General features: G+C 45.6%; 1 protein-coding gene and 1 long non-coding RNA gene across 2 annotated transcripts; one reads left to right on the forward strand and one right to left on the reverse strand.

Annotated features, from left to right (window-relative positions):
• Positions 1-1,935, forward strand: LOC135986862 (uncharacterized). The gene is made up of 3 exons (XR_010605936.1): positions 1-259; positions 463-507; positions 990-1,935. It is a non-coding gene; the product is annotated as an uncharacterized LOC135986862 (long non-coding RNA).
• Positions 690-23,931, reverse strand: SEC23B (SEC23 homolog B, COPII coat complex component). Its single transcript, XM_065631355.1, has 20 exons — positions 23,862-23,931; positions 21,312-21,547; positions 20,053-20,110; positions 19,332-19,418; positions 18,885-19,121; positions 18,425-18,510; positions 17,485-17,629; positions 16,806-16,964; positions 11,968-12,083; positions 10,012-10,135; positions 9,425-9,505; positions 9,018-9,107; positions 8,111-8,217; positions 7,773-7,926; positions 6,324-6,401; positions 5,865-6,026; positions 5,190-5,276; positions 3,155-3,310; positions 2,244-2,309; positions 690-1,086 (listed from the first exon to the last, which is right to left on the reverse strand). The coding sequence occupies exons 2-20, from the start codon at positions 21,530-21,532 to the stop codon at positions 997-999; spliced, it is 2,304 nt and encodes a 767-aa protein (XP_065487427.1). The 5' UTR covers positions 21,533-21,547; positions 23,862-23,931; the 3' UTR covers positions 690-996.
• Between the last annotated feature and the right edge of the window lie 4,053 nt (positions 23,932-27,984).

The raw sequence follows: 27,984 nt of genomic DNA on the forward strand, positions 1-27,984 counted from the left end.
AATGGCGGCGGGGGAGGGAGGCGGCGGTGACAGCGGGGCCGCGCTCCTCCCGGAGAACACGGCGACTGGGTGCGCTACGAAGGTCCCGGCAGGGAAGGGGGCGAGCGGCGTGCACGGCAGCGGCTGAGAACTGAGTTTGGGCAGGAGCTCCGCCACGGAGGAGGCTGAGGCGGTTCGGCCCGGCCCTGGGCGCCCCCGGGAAATCGTCTCATTCCGGCGCAGAGCCCGAGGCAGCGGCAGCTGCATCGCCCGTTTTCTTGTCGGTTTTCAAGCCTATTAATGCTGTGGTAATGTGAGAGAAGGGCGGGTCTGGCTGTCAGCCCCTGCGTGACGGTGATACAGGCCACGCTCTCACCGGGCTGCTGTTATTCTCAAAGCCCGGGTTGTAAAACTCACCCCCTCCTTCCGTCTGTCAAAGGATTCCCACCCTCTAATACTTGTTATGCACTGTCTTACCCTTAGAAACACCTCTTTGACCCGTGGTGAAAAGAGACTGATGAGTGTCAGGTAACAGCAACTGAAAATATTTTATATAGCATATATGTACCCCAGTGTTATGTTTTCGTAAATGAAAAGGAGGTAGACCAAGTTCACTACTCATACACCTGAGTTAGGGATAGCACTAAATAGTAATGCTCTTATCCTGTTTTATTTTTTCATTAATACAGTCCCTGGTTGATAAAATATACCTTTTAAGAAAACGTAAGATTAAAAATTAAGCTAAAGACTGTTAAAATCTATATTGGCTAAAACATCCTTTAGGTTCAATTACAATGTATGATAAAGCGGAGGAAACAGAATATAGACAAAAGGGAATACCAATAAATTAATAGCTAGAAGGGCCAAGTACAAAACTCTCCCCAAATATTTATTTTGTTTCATACTTAAAAACCTTAGTCTAAAAGAGACAGAAGGAAATGTAAATAAATTGCTCCACTTCTGTCATCAACATGATCTATGTAACTCTTCTGTTCTTGCTTCTGGGTTAGATCAAAGTCATGATGCACTGGAAACTGCCAGCTTTTTCAGATGGTCCATGAATACCTGGAGACTGACATCATCTGTCAAGATTGGAGCTCCCGATTCCTGAAAACAAACAAAAAAAGGCCTAAAATAGTGGTGGCAACACTGGGGACTAAATGGAAGCAAATCAGATGTCAGCACTCTGAACTAATTGCCTGCTAAATCAACCACAATTTTTCCTTGCAAAGGACAGATCTAGTAGAAAGATGCTACTTTTTGGCAACAGCTCTGACACTATCCTCTAGTGCAATCTAAACTACTGGAAAAAATAAAGCCTCTTATTTCTAAGGCATTAGGAATTTTGCTGCCTAAAGCTCTACTCAAACAAGGTAAAGAGAATATAAAGGTCTAGTATTCTCAGATAAGTTAGATCTACATGTATCTAAATGCTAGTTACTTTTTCCAGAATACTAAATACACTTGGACCTAAGAGATTTAAATCATATTTGCAGGGATACATTTCTACATCAGGTCATCTGAAACCTGTAAGAGCATATTCTACATCAAATTAGCTGCTTCCTTCAATAGCAGCCACCAGAGAAAATTCTCCTGGTCCGTCTGTGCCCCGTGTGTAGCTAGGATACAAGGAAGCAGATACAAGGAGCAAAGAACTCCTTGAGGAGATCACTCATCTGCAATCAAGCTGCTGAGGTACTGAGCTGTTCTGGTAGCACCTCCATCTGGACAGCCATTCCTGGGATCCATTCAGAAAAAGCCCCAAAGTCAACTGGATTTTGCTAAAAATTTGGGAGCATTCAGTACAAGAACAATAACCTGAGTTCAGTCATCCAGGCTTAAAAACTGTATTCTGACCATCTTGTCATCTAGTGTTCCCCACCAGTACTGTTTGTCTTATCAACATCCATGGACTTGAATAAACAGCTTGAGTAAAAATCTAACCTGCCTAAGCTTTAGAGACAAATCTAATAAATCACAGTTGTGTCTTTTAAAATCCTACAAGTATTTCTGTCTCCGCTGGCAATTCCATTATCAGATCCTTTGATACACAGAAATAACCTCGTTTCTTTGCACTGCAAAGCACTGTAAGATTTTCAAATCCAGTCACATGTCTGAAAAAAGCTCTTGGGTAAGAAACAGAGGACAAATGTAACCTCATGTTTTGTGGCCTTGTGGTGAAGTAGAATGGCTACTGCATAGACAAATATGTAAATATACATTTTACAGTATTCCCAAACACAAGCAGCTCTTCCCTCGCTTACCTGTCCCCACGCATAGAGGTTATTGTGAGTCTGGGAAGGGTTCACTTTAGACAAGAGGAACCGGGCCTATTCAGAGAAAACATTTGAGAAGTAGTTACGTAAAATTACAGACCTGTCAGCTCCCTCAAGATTTCTTATCGCTTTAGATACATGACTAGTGATGTTCTTCTGGTTTTGTAAGATACTAATTTAACTCAAAGAGGTTTCAAGCCCAGAAACAGCCCTGCTCCACAGATGACTTGTCTCCAAAGGGCACAGAGTACTCTGTTACAGCAAGTGGCACTCGCCTGGCAGGATAGCTCTAGTTCCATATGATAGAGGCATCTCACCAGCATGGTCCTTTGCATGTCCCCACCCCCTCTTTAGAAAAGAGGTCATTGGAGAATCAGCATAAGACGGTCTCATCAGAAATTAATACCAAATTTTTGGTTTTGAGCATCAATTCCTGCCTCTCTGCGTCTAAAAACAAGCCAGACAGATAAGCATTGCACAACTGCTATTCCAGGAAGAGGAAAAATAGGAACTATTTTATATCCTCATTCAGCATCTGAGAATAAAGGAAGAGATGGTCAATCATTCAGCTTAACTTACTGTCCTAGCAAGCTAACTGCACTCCCTGGCTTGGGTAAATTTAGATACACAGCCAAATAATTTTCCCACCTCTCTGGAGAATAAAAAGATAATTAAAGCTGGCTTTTTCACTGGTTTCTGTTTTGTTTTGGTTTTTTCCATCCTCAGGTTTCAAAAGCATATCCAGTAATTGACTTACTAAAAGACAATGTTATAGTAACAGCTAATGAGAAAATATGAAGCCACGGTATTTAACTTACAGAACCATACTTTCAGTAAAGCAGAAAAAGACAGGTATTTGCTCTATTGAACAACAGGAGTTCCTCGATAAACCTCCTTACCTGACTGCCCCCATGTTCAGTGTGGATGTAACGCGGCATCGGGAATCTAGTCTGCAAGATTTCCTGGGCGTCATCCAGTGGGGCTTGCAGTAGGTGCTTGAAGTTTTCATATTCAGGCATGTCCTGGTAGCCAGCTTTCTGCCACTGTGCAATAGTCTATTGACGGGACAGGGAGGAAATGAAAAGATACTAGAGATGTCTGCAAGCTTCCGCTTTTTAATGTGCACATCTGAAGACAGCAGAACATTTCATGTACTTCTGCTTACAGATCACAGGGCAAACGCACACTTTCACTACTCTGGCAATCACATTATTTGGTTTCTGTCCCTGAATTTAAGAACCAGCATTCAACACAAAAGCTGGTAGCACTTCGTGCAGTGCAAGAGCAATTAGTTGAAAGTGATCTTCAAGCCTTTATGTTTCAGCCTGCGTCAACACAGAAACACAAAGCATTTATAAATCACTGATATTTTATATCTGACTTGGTCTTAAATTAAGCAGCCATTGCCTTACAGTATTTTCAAGCTACCTGACCCTATGTACCTATACATTTGCTCTATACATATGCAGGTCACACACTTAGCTCTTCCTTTGTCTAAGTTTCACCCACTTGCTGAGTGTCTTGCTCTGCAAGAGTAGGTAGGAACATTTTAAGGTAACTGGAAGATTTACTGTCATTGTTGAGACTCAAGCGTTCAAATCCTGTTCACATCAGTTGGATATCCCTGCTCACTTCTCAAAGGGAACAAATCCTATATGGAGGGAAGTCGAGAGCTAATAACAGAACTGCTGCAAACTGTTGTACCAAACTTCCAGCACTCTAATAGAAGTCATTAAATGAAGTAGCTTAGTTCAAAAAGAAAGGGAAGAGTTAAAACATGTCACAAAAAGTTTTCACAAACAGGAATGTTTGTCCATAAACTAAGATGGGTTTATTTAAAATACTTCAATCTGGTGCCATTTTCAGGTAGAAGAAACTGGATGCAGGCCACTCCCCAAGCAGGACTATAAAAGATAGAAGGGGAAAAAAGGGCATGAAGGAACAGGGAGATTTCCAGAGGAAAAAAGTGGAAAGCCAGCTTCCTCTACATTCCTCATCCCATAGCTGCTTTAGGGTGTGAGACATTTCCATTCTGCAGCTACAGGAGCACACCAGTCACTTACAAAACCTGACAGGACTGAAATACAGATCTACATGTCTGCGTACTGAGGAGGCACTGGAAAGGAGGCTGTTGCATGGAGGGTGTTGGTCTCTGCTCCCAGGCAGCCAGTGACAGGACAAGAGGAAATGGCCTCAGATTGCACCAGGGGAGGTTTAGATTGGATATTAAAAAAAATTCTTCACGGAAAGGGTTGTCAGGCATTGGAACAGGCTGCCCAGGGAAGTGGTGGAGTCACCATCCCTGGAGGCGTTTAAAAGGTGTTTAGACAAGGTTCTTAGGGACATGGTTTAGTGCTGAGGTGATCCTGAGGACCTCTTCCAACCAAAATGATTCTATGGAAGCCAAGGCTTTAGATACTGGTATAAATCTGGATGTTCAGAAGAAGCCAGTCCCTAAGCACTTACCTCAGTCACGATTGAAGGAATATAGGAGCAACTGTCAAAAATGTCCAATATATAAAAGAAAACCGGAAAAATTGGTAACTGATTTCTTTAAGAGCAGCAGTTTTTAAGTGTCAAAACCCAGCAACCAGTATATCACTTATCTGAAAATCAAACTGCAGCTCTCTGCCCTTGTTAAGGAAGTTTCAAGTTTCTCTGGCCTTTTCCAAGCATGGTAAGGGACTATCTTCATTGCCAAGCTAACATGACAGCTACTCCTCAGTGCCAAATACATCCTTAGTGACTCCGGTAGGATTTTTTTGTTAAGTCAGATTGTGTGGTACTTGTATTACAACTGGAAGCACGTATATGATGTCATTATGCTAGTGTGGGATTTGCCAGCAGCTCTTTTCATATCAACCGTGACAGCGCCTGCATACCCAGCTGGCGGGAGGGAGTGCAAACAGAGAAAGAGAATGTATTTCGCCATACCTCACCAAGGTAGATAACGATCTGGAAGAAAGTATCCATCAGTAGGATTCTGTCAGGAAGAATACTGCTGCTGTCCAAAAGCACTGGCTGGGGAAAATAAAGAAGAAAGTCAGTCACTGTTAAGTCCTCGGAACTGTATTAACTTTCATGGTTGGCCAAACAGCTCACTGCAAAATGTTACTCTGGCAGCTTCTGCATTTCTTTCCTGACAGATGCTCCTAATTCAAGGAAGCTGTCAGTGTAAGGGAATCCAAGTCTGTCCATTGAATAGTTGCACATAGTTAAACACTGCTGCATAAACAACTGAAACCAAGCAGCTGGTAAGAGATAATATGACCTGAAAGTGCTGAGGTTTGCTGAATTGCAAAGTGCAGATGACAGCCTGTGGCAGAGAAGCAAAAGCACAACTGACGGCTGCTGCAAGATTCACCAGATGTTTGGAGGCAGGGGTTGTGGCTTTTCTGGTGGGGTTTTTTGTTTTGTTTTGCCTTTTATTTAATCAAAGCTGTAAGTTTAATGAAAACACAATTCATGTTTCACATTGCTACATCGCATCATTTAATAATTACCTTGATTAAAAAAATATATACAAAGGCCTTTTTGCTGAAATCATGTCACTCTGAGTGAATACTCATTTTGGATTGATCCACCCCGTCCTGTTGAACAAGCACTCACCTCAGGAGGTCCATGGAAAGAATAAGCATAAAGGATGGGCTGGATCATAATGAGAGACTGGGTCAAATCTTGCCTAGCAAAGTGGTGACGGTAATAAGAAGATTCATCTGGACTGTTATTGAAGACCTGCAGGAATGGGGAGCGTCGCAGATGGAACATGAACTGCACCAGAAAGAAGAGTGAGAAGAAAAACATCAGTAAGGTGCCAAAAATTCTGCAGCGAAGTCCAATCTTTCTGAACAGCAAATTCTTTGAAAAAAAAAAGTCTACCCTTTATTAACTCTTCCGAGTTATTCCCTTATCAGACATTTGCAGCACTGAACTAGAAGACTAGTCCACCAAATTAAAAAATCATCTGTTCCTCCCTCTTGAATCTGATAAATGGCACAAGATGTTTTATCATCACTCTCACTCACCCTTGCGCACTTTTCCCACACCTGTGGGAAGCGAAGTTCTTACCTGGGGATACAAAGAAAATGATTCTGACAATCTGAAGGAGTTGGGATCATCTTTGTTGTACTGTCCAAATTTCTGACACTGTTAGAAGCAAAATGAATACTTTGGTTATCTCTCTCTTTTTTTCTTTTTTTCTCCTTTTTTTTCAAATTAACACTTTTTTTTTGAAGGGTGTTCTTCTAGTTGTTTTTGAACAGAGCAACCAAGGCATGAACATGAAAATAACTAGTAATATAAAATTTACAGGTTATTTCTCTTTAAGTCTGTGGTTTCTGTATCTTACTGGAATGAGAATGATGATTTGATGATCTATTTATCTATTTTATATACATATATTAAATCTAGATTTGAAATTATTTAAGAATGAAGGAAATAGTGCTTCTAGTAGTACCCTTTTTTTCCATTAAATCAGGGATACTATGTTATACTTAAGCTTCTTTGTACACTATGAACCACTTTTGCAGCTACTTTATTTCTTTCTAGAGCAGCACCAGACTGGCATTTCACTAACTGCTTAACTGAAAATAAGAAGCATCAATGGTTTTAGCAATTTAACTATAACTGGCTCCACAACCATTTCAGCATGCAGCATGCCCGTGTGTGTTTTGGTACTCAAACCTTTCTTCAATATTGGCCCTGTTTTTCAGTGTCTGACGTGCCACATTCCTTGGTATCAACTCCACTGGGGTGTTTGCACAAAGCCAGAACCAATTTAGGCAATTCAGGCTTGTGAAATTCCAAGAAAGAGATGGTATGAAGTTGTGGAAGTGATTACTGCCCTGAACTTGGCATCAGTGAGCCGACACCTGAATCCTGTGCACAGTTTGGAGCTCCCCAGTGCAAGCCAGACAGGGATATACTGGAGTGAGTTTAGCAGGAGCCACCAAGCCTGTTAGAGGCTGAAGTACCTCATGTAAAAAGAGAGGCTGAAGAAGCTGGGTTTGTTCAGCCTGATCAAGAGTGGGATCAGGGAGTCATATTGCTGTCTACATCTACAGGTAGCTGGAAAAATGGAAGTTCTGATGGGGGGAGGAGAAAAGAAAACAAAAAATTATAGTAACTGTGATCAAACATTGGAATAGGCTCTGAAGAGAAGCAAGAGAAGCTCCATCTTTGAAGATCTTCAAAACTCAACTCAACAAGACCTGGAGCAAGCTGCTCTAACGTCAAAGCTGGCCCTACTTTGAGCAGGGGAGTTGAACAAGAGACCTCCAGAGGTCCCTTCTGTATTTTGCTGTCACTTCTTTAATTGCAGGTTTAACCCTTTCAGCATTATGGGACGTTTACATATCCTGATCAAAGTGGCTTCTGACCTATTGCATACTAAACTATGTTACTGTGATCACAGCACAAATGAAGCAAATCAATTTGGAAAAAGAATGGTGTTTTCTTTCTCAGAGACCATTTTTACTAGAATGAAGAATGCATCCAACTGCAGTCTATCGGTCTTACCAGTCTGATCAGCTGTCTGTCCAGCCATCGCAGAACATCAGGTCCCTCCTCAGATTCAGCTCTGTATACTCCTAGTCGTGCCATCAGCACAGCAGCTGCTTCCTGGTCAAACGCAGCTTCTATGTGCTGGAGTTGAGTCTGTGCATCTGCCCAGCTACAGGTTTAGTAAAGGGTTAGTGCTATGTACATTCACCTTCAGCAAAACCCAAACCAAATTCATCCTCCCTGTGCCAAATACTCTGTGGCAAATGCATGCAACAAAAAGCTAGAAAAATTCCAGCACAGACTGCAGCTTAAGTTTCTGCCATCCTGCCAAAGAACCAGCATGAGATACTCACTTTCTGGCTATAGTGGTGACACGAATGCGTTTCTGCGTACTGGAGTGTTGATACTGAGTGACAAACTGCACTGCCCCTCTGCCTCCCTGAGGTATTGGTGCATTGTGCTGCAAACGAAACAAAGTAAGCCTTCAGAATGGGCTGGCTTTTCCATAACTCTGTACACTACAGAGAACTCCAGAGCATCATTTGAGCAGTCATAGAATATGTACAAGCTAGAGAAGGACCAGAGAAGGAAGACACATCTATTAGTGTGTTTTCCAGCAGCCCTCAGAGTCAAGTGGTGCTGGGCTCATTTAATATTGTGCCTGAAACTTTATCAGCTTGTCCATTTAAGGACAGCTGCAACTTATCTCTATAGCAATGAACATAAGAAGTACAAGGTCTGAGCTAAGGTCCTGTGAGCCCACCATCCTATTCCCAACAGTAACCAGCCCACACAGCAGAGAAGACAATGAGAGACATGTGGAATAGAATTCCTCTGGGGTGGCCTTCCTGGCTTCTAGATGCCACATGCTTAGAAACTTCCACAACCGAAAGTTGTTCCTGAACCATCAAGTTATTACAACTTGGAGGATCGATTCTCCAAGAATTTGAAGGTATTCATACTTTCATTATCCACAGCATGTACTGGGAAAAAGACAATTTTTTCTTTGTTAAAAAAAATATCACAGGAAGAAGACAAGGAAAGAATGCATGTTTTGTACAGAACAAAAATATTAGACAACTTATGCATATTAACAGAAACTCTGAGACTATTTATTTGGCACAAAAACACTTGGTTGCTTTGCAACCATCCATCTGCAACACAGGGGATGTCATTGCTTTTCCTGGCCCTGTTATAAACAAGTACCTTGGTGTGTAAAAGAGACAACAACAACAACAAAAAAAAGAAGCCAGGACTGACCTGATTTACCACTTCAAAATAAATGGCCAGAGTTGTGCTGGCATCCAGACTACAAATTTTCCACTGAGATGTTCCTCCAGTTCCAAGCTCCTGCACATAATTGAAAAGAAAGCATTTTTGTCTCTAGAGCACATAAGGCAAGCTTATGTTAAATTCTGATCATAAGTATAAGTTACAGCAGGCCTTCTAGAGTTCTTATCTTTTGGCTGTGAATGAAGTTACTGAAGGACACAGAGTTAAAATAAAGCCTTACGGGGCAAGAATTTAGTCTAGGAAAGACTAAGGGTGTTTCCAAATTGTTTTTCTCCCTGAAAACTCTGACACTCTAGCTGAGCTGAGGTCCAGACAGAAACTTTGCACTGTTTATTTACTTCTTTGTTAAAGGTTTTTCCACATCAGAAACTTACGTTTTCAGAGACACATGGCCCTTTAGCATTCAGGGATATGCATGGTCCAATAGCTCCTGCAATTTTCAGCTCCCTAGAGGTCTAGAACAAGGTAAAAAAAGTTGTGGATTTTTTTTTTTTTTTTCCCGATCAAGTCAGTCCAATAGAATACACACAGTCTAAATCAGCATTGATCAGATGATGTGTACACACGACTGTCAGGGTAAGTATCTCTCAGTAGTTTCCCAGATCACCTACTGCTACAATTAGTGAAGGTAAGAGAATCTACCTAGTCACATTTTAATAATGAAGACACAGTTACAGTGACCACAAGATAGTGTGAAATGCTCCTTGCTGAGTGAGGAGAGGCTGAGCTCAGCTGCTGCTTTTTTAAAAAATAAATAAGTAAATAAAAACCCATCACAACACAAATTTAGTAAGCCTTCAAACAAAGATCCCTCCACTCCAAACAGTGCTTCTCCAAAAACAGGCACTACAGCTGACCTCAAACATATAGAATTTTCTACACCCCAGATACTTAATCGACTTGTGAATGAACAGCACTTGCATTTCCCAGTTAATGTCATCCAATGAAACTAATCTCTCACCTTCACATCCAAAGTTGCACCAAAAGCCATCCGAAATTCCCCATTGAACCCTTTGTTAAATACCCGCTGGAACGTCTGCTTGAAGAGAGAAGTGTTGAAGGAGTCTCCCATCACCATGTGTCCTCTGCAAAAGAAAAAACAATACACAAGGGAACTAAAGCAACTGGAAACCAGAAGTAAAGCATAAAGGATACGTACCACTAACTCTCGTGCATGCAAACACATGCAGAAACTGTTTTAAAGCATGCCTTTGAATAGGTAGAATTCACATCAGGGAATGCAGATTCATGGACACCTCCTCCAAAGCCAGACAAGTTAATGCTCCATTTTTGCCAGCTTGCTTTCTCAACTATATTTCTTGCCATCCCTTTAGCTGCCTTAAAAATGCCTATGTTAGAAACATCTCAACCCAGAAAAGGCTTTGCTCACCCTGCTTCCCCTGAGCAAGGCTTGGTGCACATCTGGAACCACCCATGCTACAGAGTGCATGGCTGCACCGCTGCAGCACAAGGACGGGTGCATGGACCTGTGCTGTGTCTCCCCTAAGTGCCTTGGTAAAGCCAGGCCTGATCGGATGGGGCTCAATAACACAACCAAAGGGTCAAACAATCTCTCTTCTGCTTACTGAGCATTATGTGATTATTTACAAATACCTTGCATTTGCCCACACTATAATTTGGTCCCTAGAGGCAGCAGATTTCAAATGGCCAATAAAACATATTATGAGTGCCTAAAAGGCCCAGTTGAGCACACATCCTTCCTCACAGAGACCATCAAAAGGAGTGTGGCCAGCAGATTGAGGGAGGTGATCCTGCCTCTCTGCTCTAGTGAGACCCCACCTGGAGTCCTGCATCGAGCTCTGGAGGCCTCGGTACAGGAAAGACATGGACCTGTTGGAGAAGGGCCAGAGGAGGGCACAAAAATCAGAGGGCTGGAACAGCTCTCTTATGAGGACAGGCTGAGAGAGCTGGGGTTGTTCAGCATGGAGAAGAAAAGGGTCCAGGGAGACCTCATTGCAGCCTTTCAGTACTTAAAAGGGGCCTATAAGAAAGATGGGGACAGACTTTTTAGCAGGGCCTGTTACAACAGGACAAGGGGTAATGGTTTTAAACTAATGGAGGGGAGATCCGGGCTAGACATGAGGAATAGATTTTTTACACTGAAGGTGGTGAAACACTGGCACAGGTTGCCCAGGGAGGTGGTAGATGCCCCATCCCTGGAGACATTCAAGGCCAGGCTGGACGGGGACCTGAGCAACTTGATCTGGTTGAAGATGTCCCTGCTCATGGCAGGGGGTTAGACTAGATGACCTTTGAAAGTCCCTTCCAACCCAAACTATTCTATGATTCTATAAGGTTTTCATCAATATGGAATACAGATATTTACCCCTTAGAGATGTCACTTCGAGCTAGATCCAGGGAAGCCAAGAATCCCTGGAGAAAGTGCAAGTGAGCCACTAAACAGAGAAAATCTGGCCCACACAAGGAAAGCTTCTACCCACCATGCCCAAAGCTCTGCTCTTCTGATGAAACTTAGTCATGCACACACCACAAAGCACAGCATCTCTATCTCATCAGTTCAGGAAAGGATACTTGCTGTGTCCCAAGAAGGCAGAAAGCATTTGCAAAAGACTTGTTGCACCATGCTTTAGAATACCTTTCTCAAAGCAGGACACCGAGTTTTCTACCAGCAGTGCTAATTCACATGCTGTTTTGGGACTTCAGAAATGTGGTCTGGGATCAGGGGAGGTTTGCCGTATAATTCCTGGCAAATTCAAACCACAGTTTAGAATAGAATGATAAAAACCTCACCCTGACAGCGAACTTAACTGCTTTCTGAACCATTGAACCATTCTCCCGGTAAAAAAAACAAACAAACAAACAAAAAAAACCCCACCACCAAAAAACCACACAATGAAACAGGTGCCAACTTTGTGCTCTCCTGCTATGAACATACCCGGTGAGGTTTGCACAACACTTCATCTCCAGCAGTCCAGTCTGATCCAGGGCGCAGGCATAGATGTCGATGCAATGCCCGCTGGCTGCAGTGCGATTCGCCAGAGTCTCGTAGTACTGGGGAAAACACACATAGCATTTAGGATGCCACAATGGGCAATTTTTCTACTGCTCTCCAGCTGAGGCAATACATGAAACGCAAAGTAAAATGAAGCAATTACCAGTGCTGTGGTAACTGAACAGCAGTTTGCTCCTACTGCTCTGTTGGAGCACACTTCTCCCTCCGAGGATGTTTGCACTTGGATGAGCTTGAGTTGCATGTCACCAATACAGAGAGTGCATAAATTGCATGGGATCTTTGTCTGTGACAACTTAGTGGAAACCCAAAGGTTTCCCGGTGACAGTTAAGAGAACAAGTGTCATACTGCTTTGTCTAATCTGACAGGTACATTTCATGCCTGACATTTTTTCTGTTTTAACTGTTGTTTCATAGGCCAGGAAGACAAAGGAGGCTTTCTGGAAGACAGATTTTTTTTTTTCCCTCCCCAGAAGGAGATACAATGAGTCAACGAAGAAACTCTCCTCTCACCATCAGCTAAGAAACAACACTGAAATACTTATCACAGAATCACAGAATGTTAGGGATTGGAAGGGACCTCGAAAGATCATCTCATCCAATCCCCCAACCGGAGCAGGAACACCTAGATGAGGTTACATAGGAAGACGTCCAGGCGGGTTCTGAACGTCTCCAGAGAAGGAGACTCCACAACCTCCCTGGGCAGCCTGTTCCAGTGTTCTGTTACTCTCACTATGAAGAAGTTTCTTCTCATATTTAAGTGGAAACTCCCGTGTTCCAGTTTATACCCATTGCCCCTTGTCTTATCATTGGTTGTCACCGAGAAGAGCCTGGCTCCATTCTCGTGGCACTCACTCTTTACATATTTATAAACATTAATGAGATCACCCCTCAGTCTCCTCTTCTCCAAGCTAAAGAGACCCAGCTCTCTCAGCCTTTCCTCATAAGGGAGATGCTCCACTCCCTTAATCATCTTCGTGGCCCTGCGCTGGACTCTCTCCAGCAGTTTCCTGTCCTTCTTGAACTGAGGGGCCCAGAACTGGACACAATATTCCAGATGTGGTCTCACCAGGGCAGAGTAGAGGGGGAGGAGAACCTCTCTCGACCTACTAACCACCCCCCTTCTAATACACCCCAGGATGCCATTGGCCTTCTTGGCCACAAGGGCACAGTGCTGGCTCATGGTCATCCTGCTGTCCACCAGGACCCCCAGGTCCCTTTCCACTACACTGCCCACTAACAGGTCGTTCCCTAACTTATACTGGTACCTGGGATTGTTCCCGCCCAGATGCAAGACTCTCTACTTGCCCTTGTTACATTTCATTAAATTTTTCCCTGCCCAACTCTCCAGCCTGTCCAGGTCTCGCTGGATGGCAGCACAGCCTTCTGGCTCCCAGTTTGGTGTCATCAGCAAACTTGCTGACAGTGCACTCTATTCCCTCACCCAAGTCATTGATGAATATATTGAATAATACTGGTCCCAGTACTGACCCTTGAGGCACTCCACTAGATACAGGCCTCCAACTGGACTCTGCCCCATTGACCACAATTCTCTGGCTTCTTTCCTTCAGCCAGTTCTCAGTCCATCTCACTACTCGATCATCCAGTCCACACTTCCTCAGTTTAGCAGCAAGGATTCTGTGGAAGACTCTGTCAAATGCTTTACTGAAGTCAAGGTAGACCACATCTACTGCTTTGCCATCATCTCGCCACCTGGTTAAGTCCTCATAAAAGGCTATGAGGTTGATCAAGCACGACTTCCCCTTGGTGAAGCCATGTTGACTGCCCCTGATGACCCTCTTATCTTTGATATGTCTTAAGATGGCACCAAGGATAAGTTGTTCCATCACCTTTCCAGGGATGGAGGTGAGGCTGACCGGTCTATAGTTACCCAGGTCCTCCTTCTTGCCCTTTTTGAAGACCGGAGTGACATTTGCTTTCCTCCAGTCCTCAGGCACCTCTCCTGTTTCCCATGACTTAGTAAAGATGATGGAGAGTGGTCCAGCAGTGACTTCAGCCAGCTCCCTCAGTACCCGCGGGTGCACCCCATCTGGACCCATGGATTTATGGATGTCCAGATTGCTTAACTGGTCCCTAACCCAGTCTTCATCAACCAAGGCAAACACTTCCATTGTCCTGGCTTCCTCTGGGGCCTCAGGGGTACCAGGCTCCTCAGGACAGCCTCTGGCAGTGTAGACAGAGACAAAGAAGGCATTCAGTAATTCTGCCTTCTCTGTATCTTCTGTCACCAGGGCACCTACCTCATTCATCAGTGGGCCTACACTGCCTCTAGCATTAGTTTTATTTGCCATGTATTTGAAGAAACTCTGTTGTCCTTGACCCCTTTCACAAGGTTTAATTCTAAGGAGGCCTTAGCTTTCCTAGTTGCCTCCCTACATTCTCTGACAACAGCCTTATATTCTTCCCAAGTGGCCAGTCCCTCCTTCCATGATCTGTAGACTCTGCTCTTCCACTTGAGTTCGCCCAGCAGTTCCCTGTTTAACCACGCAGGTCTCCTGGCTCCCTTCCTTGACTTCCTATGTGTCAGGACACTCTGATCTTGAGCTTGGAAGAAGCAGCCCCTGAATGCTAAACAGCTATCTTAGGCCCCTTTACCTCCAAGTACCCTTTATCTGAGAAGGCACAAGACTGTACTGGAGAAGTAACTAGAAGGAAGTCTTTTTTTACTCTTCCATTGACCATTGCCACAATTTAACGTACACAAAAGGCTCAGGCACTTCAAGGACAGCCACACAAATACCTGGAGATACTGTTCCCACACCAAGAGAACGGAGTATGTTAGTTCCTGGGGAAGGACAACAGCCAGCTATCAACATAGCAGTGAATGTCCTTTGTGTTATGTCCTTTGCCTCCATTTAGTGTTCTGACATGAAATTCAGTTGTTGTTTCGAAAAACACCCAGTCAGCGCTAGAATCATAGAATCATTTCAGCTGAAAGAGACCCTCAAGATCATCAAGTCCAACCATAACCTAACTCTAGCACTAAACCATGTCCCTAAGAGCCTCATCTATGCACCTTTTAAACACCTCCACGGTGGTGACTCCATCACTTCCCTGGGCAGCCTGTTCCAATGCCTGACAAACCTTTCCAGGAAGAATTCTTCCTAATATCCAATCTGAACCTTCCCTGGTGCAACTTGAGGCCATTTCCTCTTGTCCTATAACTTGCTACTTGGGAGAAGAGACCAACCCCCTCCATGCTACAACCTCCTTTCAGGTAGGTGTAGACAGCGATAAGATCTCCCCTCAGCCTCCTTTTCTCCAGGCTAAACAGCCCCAGTTCCCTCAGCCACTCCTCACCAGACTTGTGCTCCAGGCCCCTCACCAGCTTCATTGCCCTTCCCTGAACTCTCTCCACCACCTCAACGTCTTTCCTGCAGTGAGGGGCCCAAAACTGAACACAGTATTCAAGGTGGGGCCTCACCAGTGTACAAGGGGACAATCACTTCCCTAGTACTACTGGCCACACTATTCTTATATGCATGCCAGGATGCTGTTGGCCTTTTTGGCCACCTGGGCACACTGCTCGCTCATGTTCAGACGCTGTCAATCAACACCCCCAGATCCTTTTCCTCCCAGCACCTTTCCAGCCACTCTTCCCCGAGCCTGTAGCGCTGCCTGGGGTTGTTGTGACCCAAGGCAGGACTCAGCACACGGCCTTGTTAAACCTCATACAATCGGTCTCAGCCCAATGACCCAACCGGTCCAGACCCCTCTGTATGGCCTTCCTGCCCTCCAGCAGATCAACACTCCCACCCAATTTGGTGTCATCTGCAAATTTACTAAGGGTGCACTCAATCCCCTCATCCACATCATTGATAAATAGATTAAACAGAACTGGCCCCAATACTGAGTCCTGGGCAACACCACTCGTGACCAGCCACCAACTGGATTTGGCTCCGTTCACCACAACTCTTTGGGCCCAGCCCTCCAGCCAGTTCTTTATCCATCTCAGAGTACACCCATCCAGGCCACGAGCTGCCAGCTTCTCCAGGAGAATGCTGTGGGATACAGTGTCAAAGGCCTTACTGAAGTTGAAGTACACAACATCCACAGCCTTTCCTTCATCCACTAAGCGGGTCACTTTGTCATAGAAGGAGATCAGGTTGGTCAAACAGGACCTGCCATTCATAAACCCATGTTGACTGGGCCTGATCTCTTGATTGTCTTGTATGTGCCGCCTGATGGCACTTAAGATGATCTGGTCCATGACCTCCCCTAGCACTGAGGTCAGACTGACAAGCCTATAATTCCTCGGATCCTCTTTCTGACCCTTCTTGTAGATGGACATCACATTTGCCAAATTCCCATCAACTGGAACCTTCCCAGTTAGCCAAGATTGCTGATAAATAATGGAAAGTGTATTGGTGTTCATCTCAGCCAGCTCCCTCAGCACCCTCGGATGTATCCCATCTGGCCCCATAGATTTGTGAGCGTCTAAGTGGTGTAGCAGGTTGCTAACCATTTCCCCTTGGATTATTGGGGCTTCATTCTGCTCCCCATCCCTGTCTTCTGGCTCAGGGGGCTGGGTACCTGGAGCGCAACTGGTCTTACTATGAAAGACTGAGGCAAAGAAGGCATTTAGTACCTCAACCTTTCCCTCATCCTCCGTCACTATGTTTCCCCCTGCATCCACCAGAGGATGGAGATTCTCCTTAGCTCTCCTTCTGTTGATAATACATTTATAGAAACATTTCTTGCTGCCTTTTACAGCAGTAGCCAGGCTCAGCTCTAGCACCTACTTTGGTGGCCTTCTTCATGAACCTTGCGTTGTCCTTCTCTATATCGTGCCAAGAACGGATGGGTGTTTTCAGTTCATCTCCTACCACCATGCCTGGTCCCTGTGTTGGTGGCCCACCTGTAAACAGCATTATTCTGGCTCCTGTGTTTGGAAATGTGCCCTAAAATAAAAAGAAAGACATATATCAGAGAGAGTGAAAAAACAAGGAAAAAAGGGAGACTTATTAAATGGCAACAACGCTTTCTTTAGAGAAGCATTTACATATGTTTCTGCAACATCATTAGGGATCTGTCTCTGCTAGAGGCCACCATGACAAATAGCGATGCATTTCCTGACAGTCACAGCACTCCCAAATTTAGACAAGCTACAACAAGCCTCATGTCTTCAAAAGAGGAAGCAGGCACTTTCTGTTCTTTTTACTTACATCTTAGATGTTCCTCAGATAAACCCAGTGCATAGTATCACCTCCACGTGGCAATACACACAAAAATCAAGAGACCTTTAAACACCTGCGTATTTTACCATTTAGATGTAAACTCCCAGCCCACTGTACACTAGTTGGTGCTAATTCATGTCAAATATCAACAGAGACAAATTGCACCTCTGCAGCTCAACATAACTGGACCACATACCAAGCTGGACTGACACCAGCCCATCTCACACAACAGCACTAACAGTACCTCTAATAAGCCAACAGCAATTGACAGAGCTACTCCAGTGGAACGTAAAGGCCTCTTTCCCTGTGTGACTGGCCACGGGTCCCTTTGCAGTTCTCCAAGCAGATCTGTTAAATTCATGTCAATCTTATGTACTGGCTGCAGAAACCTGCAAAATTTCAAATAAAACATTTTCCTGCTTGGAAGTCCTTCCAGTTTAGAGAAGAAAGTGCCTCTGTTCCTAGCATGCAAAAATTGCAGAGATAGTTATCAGAAGCAAAAAAGTCACATGGCATGTTCCCTTCTTACATCCAAACTTTACAAGATAACAGGCCTGTGCAAAATAACAAAAATCATCAAAGCAATACATCAGGAACTCACGAGAAGGTAAAGTCACATGAAACGTACGAAAGAACTTCAATTGTTATTTAGTCTACCAAAACACACAAGAGCTGCCACTGAAAAAGAGAGGCTGAGAAAGAGAAAACGGTATTCAACAGAGGCAAATACAGCTTTACTGTTCAGGGGTCACTGCTTGCCTGTCAATCATTTTTCGGACTTGCTGGGTCAGGGGGTAGAAAGTGGTATGTAGGATTGTTGTGCATAGACGAGGTCCCCCATTGGCTGGTGAATCAAAAAGGCAGACCCTTGCTCTAAACAATTCCTGAGCGATATGCTTTCCAAAGACAGCTACTCTATGTTTTTCAAGCAGAAATCTAGCCTGAATGGAAATCATGTTCTTGCAACTGCGAAATCAAGATACGATAGAATTCTAATACACCGCCTGCAGCTCTAGTAAATCCCATCCATATATATCACTTGATGTAGGGAAATAACCGTGACAAGACAATACCATCTGAATCTTCTTACAAGGACTCCTCTTGGGAAACCCAGGTTTAGAAGCGTGACCCCAAACAGGCATAAAACATCTGCCCTGCTCTTCTGCCATGCAAGTGCAGCTTACCTGCTTGAAATAGCAGGTTGCTCTGGAGTTTGAAGAGGTCTTCCCTGTTGAATGGAGACAGCTGGCCTTAAAAGCCCAAGCATATCCTAGAAAATAGCAAAGAGGAAGCAGAGGAGATGTACTATCCAAACACTAAATGTATTATTTACTGTCAAGCAATATACACTGAGGCCTGCAACACTATAGCATTAAATACACTAAAATCTGTGAAATTATTAACATTAATCTTTGAACTCTCATTAGGGTCCTTTATGCGAGGTACAGAAACTCTATCTTGGACAAGCTTCCACGGAATTTACAAAGGCAAAATGACAGGACAGATATTGGGAGGGAAACACACTAACAGTTAAGAGCACTGAACCCTCCTTCCTCCCTGAGAGCGCAGAGCTTGAAAGACCAGCAGTGGTGTCAACAGAGCTAACAGGAACAAACCACTGGCCTAAGACGTGGCAGAACATACCTGTATCTGCTTAGCTGTCAGGTCCTTCGTGCCCCTAAACACATAGCTCTTGGAGATCCCTTCACAGCTCAGCTCATGAACCTGGACCATTCTGCCAAAAGTGATAAGCCCCACTAGAGCGTCAGCAGGCAGTAGACTTAGGGACATCTGGAGGGACTCCTTCAGCGCCTGCAAGTCCTCCTCTTCCAAGCATGTGTCGACAACATAAAGGAAGATCAATGGCGTCTGCGGACCTCGCTAATGTGGAAAGAGATGTATTTACTAGGCACGTGCATATGCCAGGTGACACTTTATAATACCTCCAGACAAGCAATAAAATGAGCCCTGTCTTAGGCACCTTGCAGAAACGTTATTTGTTTGCATTATCTTAAGTAAATCTAATACATACATAAGCTGTCACAAACAAGACAATTCTGGGAGCTTGAAAATTGCCTATGATTCTCTTACCTGTACTATATATTCAATTGTTGAAAACTGAGGCATAAGCTCTGCTGGTTGATTGATGTCAGATATGCCTGCATATGCTGGAGGGAACTGAAAAAGAGAACAAAAAAATAAGACAAGGAAGTTGCAGGACAGAAATGTAGGACCCTCTTCTGCAGTACAGAGGCTTCCCTGCTCATGACACAGTTATTCAACTCTTTATTTACTGCCACTGCACCAACTTTATTAATTCATGACAAGAGACCCATACTGCTGTTTCCCTAAGCACAGAGAAGTGGCCAGCAGTACAGACAGCTGCTCAGTCCAGTGTAAATAAAAGGTGGGACTAAAGTAGCGACCATGCATTAGCTGAAATTCATTTCACTATGCAAGAGTTTCTGATGGCAAAAGTCTACGCAAATCTGATTAATTTCATACTCAGCAAGAACAGTAAACATTAAGTGCAAAAACCATGCTGGAAACACGTGGGACAAAATAACCTTTTTATCTCCTTCCTAAGCCCTGCATGCTGGTAAAATCACTGGCAAAACTGAACTGAAAACAGACAAGATATCAGGTAGAACAGACCCATTAACAAGTACTCTGGCCTGGGTTTGACAAGACAAAAAGGCCAAGGGAAGGAATCTAGAAAAGTGGAATTTATGCTTAACATCCTTTGCCAGGGGAGGGAATCAATAAAATCTTGACTGGAAAGATGAAAGGGCCAATGCTTTTTCCAGCTCACCTGATTTCTCTGAAAACAGAAGTTACAAGCCCAAAGCTTGGCCCGATAATCAACTTGGCTGCAAGTGAAAGAAAATGCATTAGTATAGCTACAGGAACAATTTTACAGCACTGCTTCACAATTATCTATGCTCATTCACAGCACTGAGGAAGAAACAGAATATCGGACAGTCCAACTTGAATGACAAGAGTTTTAGGGATTCAGGCTCATGTTCTATTGCCACAAAGTCCATTAGCTCATCCAGCCCTGCCATTTCCAGGCCTGTCAGCATGATGGACCACTGACAGCTCTCCAGAGCTTAGCCTTTGTCAGATAAAGACTTTACAGAATCACAGAATGTTAGGGATTGGAAGGGACCTCAAAAGATCATCTAGTCCAATCCCCCCGCCGGAGCAGGAACACCTAGGTGAGGTTACACAGGAAGGCGTCCAGGCGGGTTTCTCCAGAGAAGGAGACTCCACAACCTCCCTGGGCAGCCTGTTCCAGTGTTCTGTCACCAGACTTGGGTCTAATCACTCTTTCACTATGCTTTGCCTTATCTCAGTCATCTTATTGTTTGTACAGCTGTAGCACACAAGTGTTCCAGTCACAGAGCAGCAGGAGCCGTTCACCCAGATCCTGCGCAAACACTGAACAAATAGGCTGTTCCCTGCCCCAAAGAGTTTACTCTCCTAATCTCATTAGGGCATCCTGTAACTGCTGGTACAGTAAAGCCTGGCCATATTCTTATTTCATGAGCTTCATCTCTTCTTAATTCCTCTTATTGGCCTTCCCTGCTTTTTCTCAGTCCAATGTTACACTCTGAGTATGTAGGATCATCACATGATTTTGGGACCCTGATTATTCCTCTTAAATTCTTAGCAAAACTTCGAAGAAAACCATGCCCCTCCTACTGCAACTGACCTACAAGTAGCAAGGTGTGTAGTATAAAGCAGGAAACCAAGCAAACATCTAAGCCCAGAGAACAATATCACTACAATTGGCACCTTTGTATTTTAAGTTTCATCATTCACCACAAAATTCTCTGGGATGGTAAGAGGACTGGTCATTTTCATATCCTGTCTCATCTCTTTCTGGCATCTCTAGTAACAGGCTGGCATTCAGCATATCTCATTAGGCATGCATGGATTTTAACAAACCGACCACATCTAAATGAAAGGGGCTGCCAGAAGCCGGACAGAGAAAAAGGGAAATAAGGAAGTAATGAAGTTCAGATAAAAAACAGCCTCTCTGAACATCCCCAGCGAAGAAATTCATACCAGAGTGGGTTGAGCACCGCTTTGCAAGTTGACCTGCTACAAAGCACCGGTTCATACTGCACAGGTGGCAGATCAAGACGCTCCTTCAGCGGGGTCAGAAGACAGGCCAGGGGGACAACCATCCTTGTGGCCTCCAGCCTGCTGGAGGGCCACACATTCCAGCTGAAACGCACTCCGTCACGCTCCTCATTTTGCTGGATGAACTCCAGGTATGTTGCCATGGGACTGCAGAAGCTCTGAAAGGACATAAACAACACACATTCAGGCAGTGGTTGCCTGTTTGGACAACAGTCCTGCAAAGGAGGTCAGCAGATCAACTACATGTAGGCACAAGACATTGCAGGACAAAGCCAATATGTTATAATGAGTTAATCCCATTATCAATTGAACCATGTGACTGCATTAATCTTTTCTGGCCAGTGCTCTCATCAACACCCCAGACAATTAAAACCCCACCAAATCCAAGGAAGAAACAAGGAAATCTGACATCAAGGCCAGAATGCAAGGTTTTTTTCTTGTATTTAACATCCCAGTACTCATTCAGCCTCAGGCTGGCCTCAAGGCAATCCTGCCTGACTCGGGTCAGATTTGCAGGACACCCTGAAGCCTTCAGCTAAAACCTCATGGGGAGATAAGGAGGCCAAATCTGAGACCAAAACACTCATCACAAATGTCATCTGGTTGACAGCCTGCCTTGCTTACAGATGGAAAGGAGCACATGACAAAAAGGTCAAAAAAGGTCTTTCGTGATTTTAGACACCCTCTGTGCATGGCACCATGTCCCACTCCCAGTAAGGGAGGAATTGAGAGTCCAGCAGACTTCAGAAAAGACATGCCATTCAAGTAGGGGTATCCCCAACACATCAGAGAAGTCACTTGCCTTACTGAATTCTTCAAAGTCAGGCCATCATTACCTTTCCTGTCTCTAAGAAAGGGAAGGACGAGCCTAAGAAAAAAACCCACTTGTTGAATCCAGCCCACAAACACCACACAGCACTAGCAGCAACTGACAGAGCCAAAAGCAGCAGCACCACGACCCACTCCAGACAAGGAAGCTCAGAGGTTCACCTTCGCCTGCAGATGCTCCAGGATTACCTTACTCCTGGTCCACGCTGCAAGCAGGAGCTTTGGGAGGGCCATAGGCATGAGAAATCAGAAGAATCACCTCCCCCAGAGGAAGTTTTGATGTAACATTTTCCTACAGACCTCCAAACTCATCAAAGTTTTCTTTTTCCTTGCTAAGAAGGATGTAAATCGAACTCATGGGCATTGCCCTGTATTTCCACTCCCACCTCCAGACAGAAAAACAGAAGGGTTCAGCAACTTATCCCCACCACAAATGGGTCTGTCAGGGTAAAAGTCAGAGCTGAGCTTGTCTGTAAAAGATCCTTCATAGCAGAAGACCAAGATAAACATCTGACATCTCAGGTATGCAGTGCAACTGCAATGCAAATTTACTCCATGTTCCTCCAACGGCAGCCCAACACCACTCCCCTGTCCCAGGCCAAGCCCCAGCCAGGTTTGGCATGGGCTGCAGCCCTATTTTGGGGTCAGGAGAGCAGGAGGGGAGGTGCCCCCAACTCAAAGAGAACTACGTAAGGCCAGTTTAGGGCCAAGTGCCTGCCCAATGTGCCAGCTTCCCCATCAGAGCGGGGCCCTCCAGCCCCAGTCATGCAGTCGTCTCCAGGGCCCATCCTGGCAACGGCGAGGTCCCAAAGCCCCTGTCCAGGAGAGGACAGACCCTACCGAAGCGTCAGCAGATGAATGGTGGCAGCACTGCAGTTTCTGTACAGGATTTGCCAACAGGGCACACGGCTGACCCGCCCCTCCCAGCAAAGCCACAGGCAATGCTGCTGCTCCCTAACAGGGCTGTCAGTAACACCACAGATCCCCCAGCTGCTGCACCCGGCACAGCTACAGGGGACACCACGGATCCCCAGTGAAGCCATAGGGGCCGCCCCTGACAGCTACGTCGTGGGTCCCCAGCACTGCCACAGGGTAAAGCACTGAGCCCTCCACCGCTGCAGGCGGCACTGCTGACCCAGCACCGGCTGAGCCCAGTCCTGCCCCGGGAGACACTGCCAGGCCCCGGCGCCCTCGGAGGGAACAGTGCCGATCCGCGGCCCAGGCAGCGCCACAGCGGCACGGCTGAGCCCCCGGGCTGCTCTGTGGGACGCTGCTGATCCCCACGCAAGCGCTGCTGTGGGGGGACAGCACTGACCCGCCCCAGTGCCTCCCACAGGGGAATCACTGAGCGTCCCCAGCCCCTCTGTAAGGGCCACTGCAGCCCCCCGCACAGGGGACAGCACTGACCTCCACAACCCCCACCCATAAGGAACACCACCGGCCCGCCACCTCCCCTCACAGGCGACGCCACCGAACCCCCGTCCCCAGGCTCCCCCTCACAGGGGACGCCACTGACCCCTACACCCCCTAATATAGGAGACACCACTAAACCCCCAGCCCCGCTACACCGGGGGGACACCACCACTCGCAGTCCCCACGCCGGCCACAGGACAGGGATCCCCGGGGCCGTCCCGCAGCACCCACCGGCCCCGCCGCGCCGCTCCCCGCTGCCGCCGCTCTCTCCCGGCAGGCCCCGCGCGCCCGGCAAGGCCAGCTCAGCCGTGCGGGGTGCCCGCAGGCAAGATGGCTGCACCAGCACGCCCCACCCTCCCCCAGCGAGGCTCCGCCGACATCTTGGCTAAGGGCACCCTCCGCGCCGCTCTGAAGGCGGGGAAGCGGAGTGACCCTACCAAACATGGCGAGGCAGCGGCGTCAGAGAAGCCATCTTGACTAAGGGCGCCAGGTGCAGCGTTGGAATGGAAACAAACAGGATGCCCCTACTAAATAGGGGGGAGGAGGAGTCACATTCCCCCACCGGAACAGAGTGCTGAGCTACGGGATGAGGGAACCAGCTCTGCCCTCAGGGTGCTCGGCGGCTTTGGGGAGTGCTATCACATTCAGCAGGGAGGGTTGCCTTTGTAGGTGTAGAAACTCCTGGGAAAAGGTTATCAATAACAACTTACTAATAATACAGGCACCAAAACAAAACAAACCTGCAAGGCGCAAGTGGCCTCATCTTTGCCGCAGTTCTCAGCCCCCCACAAAACTGTGAGGCCACCCAGGCCAGCGACAAGGCAGGGCTGGCTGGGGCAAGGAGCCAGGAAGAGACCTGGCTGGAAACTGGAAAGGACCAACTGGCACCATTTTCCTGGTTGGGTTTGGGCTGAGGACACACACCCTTTGACAGCACAGCTCTTGCTGTTCATACACCTCGTTGCTGGCATTTGCTTTCAAACATGCCCAGTTCCAGTAAGTTGGATTTTCCTCCTTTGCTGTTCCCAGAAAAGAAGCGGGAGCTTGCATTTCCCTCACAGCTGGCTTGAGGGCACAGTGATTCATCACCCCGTGCGGAAACCTGTACCCCAGCCTGCTGGGAAAACCTCAGTGCTCAGGCCTGCAGCGGTGAGAACGACACATATAGAGACGCTTACACAGAGTTCTTGTTAGCAGTGAGAGCAGAGCCAGGCTGAGCTGAGCCTTCTTTAATTAGCCTTTCTCCAGTTACAGCTTTACAGGTACGGGCCTGGACCAAGAGGTTAAACAGGATCTTTTTTTCAAAAACTGTTATTCCAAACACACACACCCAGGCCCAACACTCACACGTCATACATCCTCAGGGCGGTGTTCCAGCCCGAGATATCACTCCTTCACAAACACACAATCCTGTGTAACCTGTCAAGGCTGCCTTGTTTTGACTGATTGCTGTGATTTAATCATTTTAGTATTAGTCTACTTTGACCGTCCAGATGGTCATGTTAGTATTGATCTTTATCTTCCAGGTGGCTGAAGCGGTACGTCCTGCCATTCCCACACAGACCCTGTGGTGAGGAGAGATCCAGGGAAGATCACAATATCCAGAAACGCAACGTGCTGCCTGTGGGCATGTGGCAGAGGTTTGACAAAGCCTGACTTGCCCCAGAAGCTTGTCTGTGCCTTGAAACCAGGCAAATATGTTCCCTCTTTCACTGTTTTCTGCTCTTTTTGCTTCCCTCAGTCTCTTCTGAAGCCGAAGAGGAAAAGCCTATTCCTAGTGAGGCTGATGACATGAGTCCTCCACTGCAGCCTCATGTAATGCCACGTGAGATTTGTCTTGTCTGCATGTATGCACATAAATCCATTGCCAAACGCTGCAAACTTTCACACATACTTCTAGGGGCAAAGGCAGTGTAGTGAAACATCTTGACCCGCTTCTGATAGTTTGGCTGCTTGCCTGACATTCATGCAGTGGTCTGCCTATAAATATTCCCCAGGCTTCTGTGTGAACATCACTCAGCCTTTGCTTAAAGGAAATTAATGCCCTGTGATCAAGTTTTCTCACCCACGTACTGTCAAGCTTCAGGTTTTTTCTGTTTTCTCTCTTCTAAATGCAGCAGAAATCTATGTTTTGAATATTTTGCATTTTTCTTAAAGTCATTTATTAGAAGAAAGCCTAAAGTTAATTCTGAAGTTGCTTGATGACAGCTTAAAACAATAGGAGCAACATGACTGAAGTGCCGTGCAGCAGTGTGGTCCTCTGCGCAGGTTTGATCACCAGGCTCCCGTTTTCTTAGGTATGTCAGAACTCACCCAGTTATCACGTTGTTGTCTGCCTACACCTCTGATATAGCATATTAAAAAAAAAAAAAAATATATATAGACATCTACTGATCCAAGTAGCACTGCCTCCTACAAGTTAACTAGCAGAAGAAAAATAAAATCTGGCCAAACTGTGGAGCTTAGAGTACCTGTAGATGCTCTTTGTTGTGATCAACTGCAGAGTGTTCTTTCCTTCTACTCTGTGAGCTATGTGGGACACATCTTACACTTTTCTTAGCTATATGGAGGTTTTGATAAAACCATGTATAGGCAATGTGGCCAACTTTGACATATAATAAGCAATTAGGAATATAAATATGTTTTACACATGACTGCACAGTCTATGATTGAATGCTTGGCTGAAAAAAGAAATAGGCAATCTCTTCTCACTGTTTAAGCACCTGTAAAAATCAGTGACTCCTCCAGGTTCCCAGGCTGTGCTAAGGGTTTGATTACACTAGAAATAGCAAAGAAGTTAAACAAACCATTGAGGAGAAAAGGACAAGGTTTTCAGCTGTGTTCTCTGTGCCCCTCAAGATACTTCAACAGACCCTGGCAGTGGAAGAAGATCCAATGAAACTTCCATTGAGCTGCTGCAGAGTTTGGATTCATCAGCAGTCCTTCTTCCCTGCCCTGGAAAGGACAGAAGGAATTGGCTGACAGATATGGGACATAACTGCCTAAGTACACGGATAGGGGCTATTTTCAGAACACTGAATTCCACAGGGAGATTTGCATTATCCAGAGAATGCTTGAGGAAACTGCTCTAACCAAGAGCCATTCATTCCTTCTTCCCAGGGCAGAAAAGGTATATTTTCCACTGAAGCATCTAACAGTGGAGAGGAACGTTCCAGGTCCAAAACAAAGCAAAACAACATGCTGTCTGAGCAGAACATTAATATTGCCTTCCCAGCTTCCTAACATAACGCAAGTTGTGTGCTCTGCAGGGGTTAAATTTGCTCATGTAAAATCTGAACACGAGCAGAAACATCACAAATTCAGTGGGAATAAAAAAGCAAAAGAATGCTACCTATGCTTTCATGCTAAAGAGTATAAAATTAAAATTACTACTATCGTTAGCATCCACAGACCCAGAAGTTGCTCTTCAAGCAATACCGGTAAGAGGCAAAGCAAATCTGCTCCTCTGGAGTTGCTTGTTTATCCTCATTTTACATCTTCCTCATATAGCCATGTCTCAAAAGCAAAGCACAGAGCCTTACTGGGCACCAAGGCTTCAAAGCTATGCTGTGCCCACTCTACTAATATTAGATTAGTTAAAACATTGAGCAACCGTTTTGAGTTTGCAAGAGGAGCAAAATCCTAAAGCCCTGTGACTCTAGACCAAATAACTGAAGTAAAACCTTTCCCATTCTTCTGTTTTCCTGAAACAATGGCAAGCTTGCTCAAAAAGCAAGAGAGAGGGAGAAAAACACAGACTGCTTACCTAAGCCTCAACTTCTTTTGTGTTTTAACAACTGGAAGAGAAGAATGCTTTGAGCTCCACTTCCCCTCCTCCCCACTCCCTCCCAGGATCTCCTGAAGAGTGCGTGAAGTGCAAAAATTAACTTTCTCAGGTAGGAAGTGAACATTTTCAACAAAAACTTGGACACCACCTGTGGAGCTTCTCACACAGCACCTTTCTGTCCTCTCCAGGTTGCCAGCTAAGCTGGGCTCAGTGTGGCCAAGCACCTGGCTACCCATTTCTCAGATAAAATGGTAAAAAGTCCAATCTACGTAAAGCCAGAGGGGAAGGCTGCCTGTGCGTAGTGGAGAACAGCCCCGTTTGAGGTGTCTATACTCTGCTTCAAAGCATGAAGAGTTTGGCAGCAACAGGTGACCCAGCTGTCCCCACTCACCGTTGTTTCTTCCCAAAAACTTCACTGCATGAGGAGGCAAAACAGGAAACCAGAGCAGGGTTTAAGAGTTCCCCTTTTCTTTCTTGAGCTGTAAGGGAGCCATACCAGAATGGGGCAAAAGATGGCACTCAAACAGCACCAGATGAACAACCGTCATGCTCCACACTTCCAACATG

This window comes from Caloenas nicobarica, chromosome 3 (genome assembly GCF_036013445.1).
Source record: "Caloenas nicobarica isolate bCalNic1 chromosome 3, bCalNic1.hap1, whole genome shotgun sequence".
Taxonomy (NCBI): Eukaryota; Metazoa; Chordata; class Aves; order Columbiformes; family Columbidae; genus Caloenas; species Caloenas nicobarica.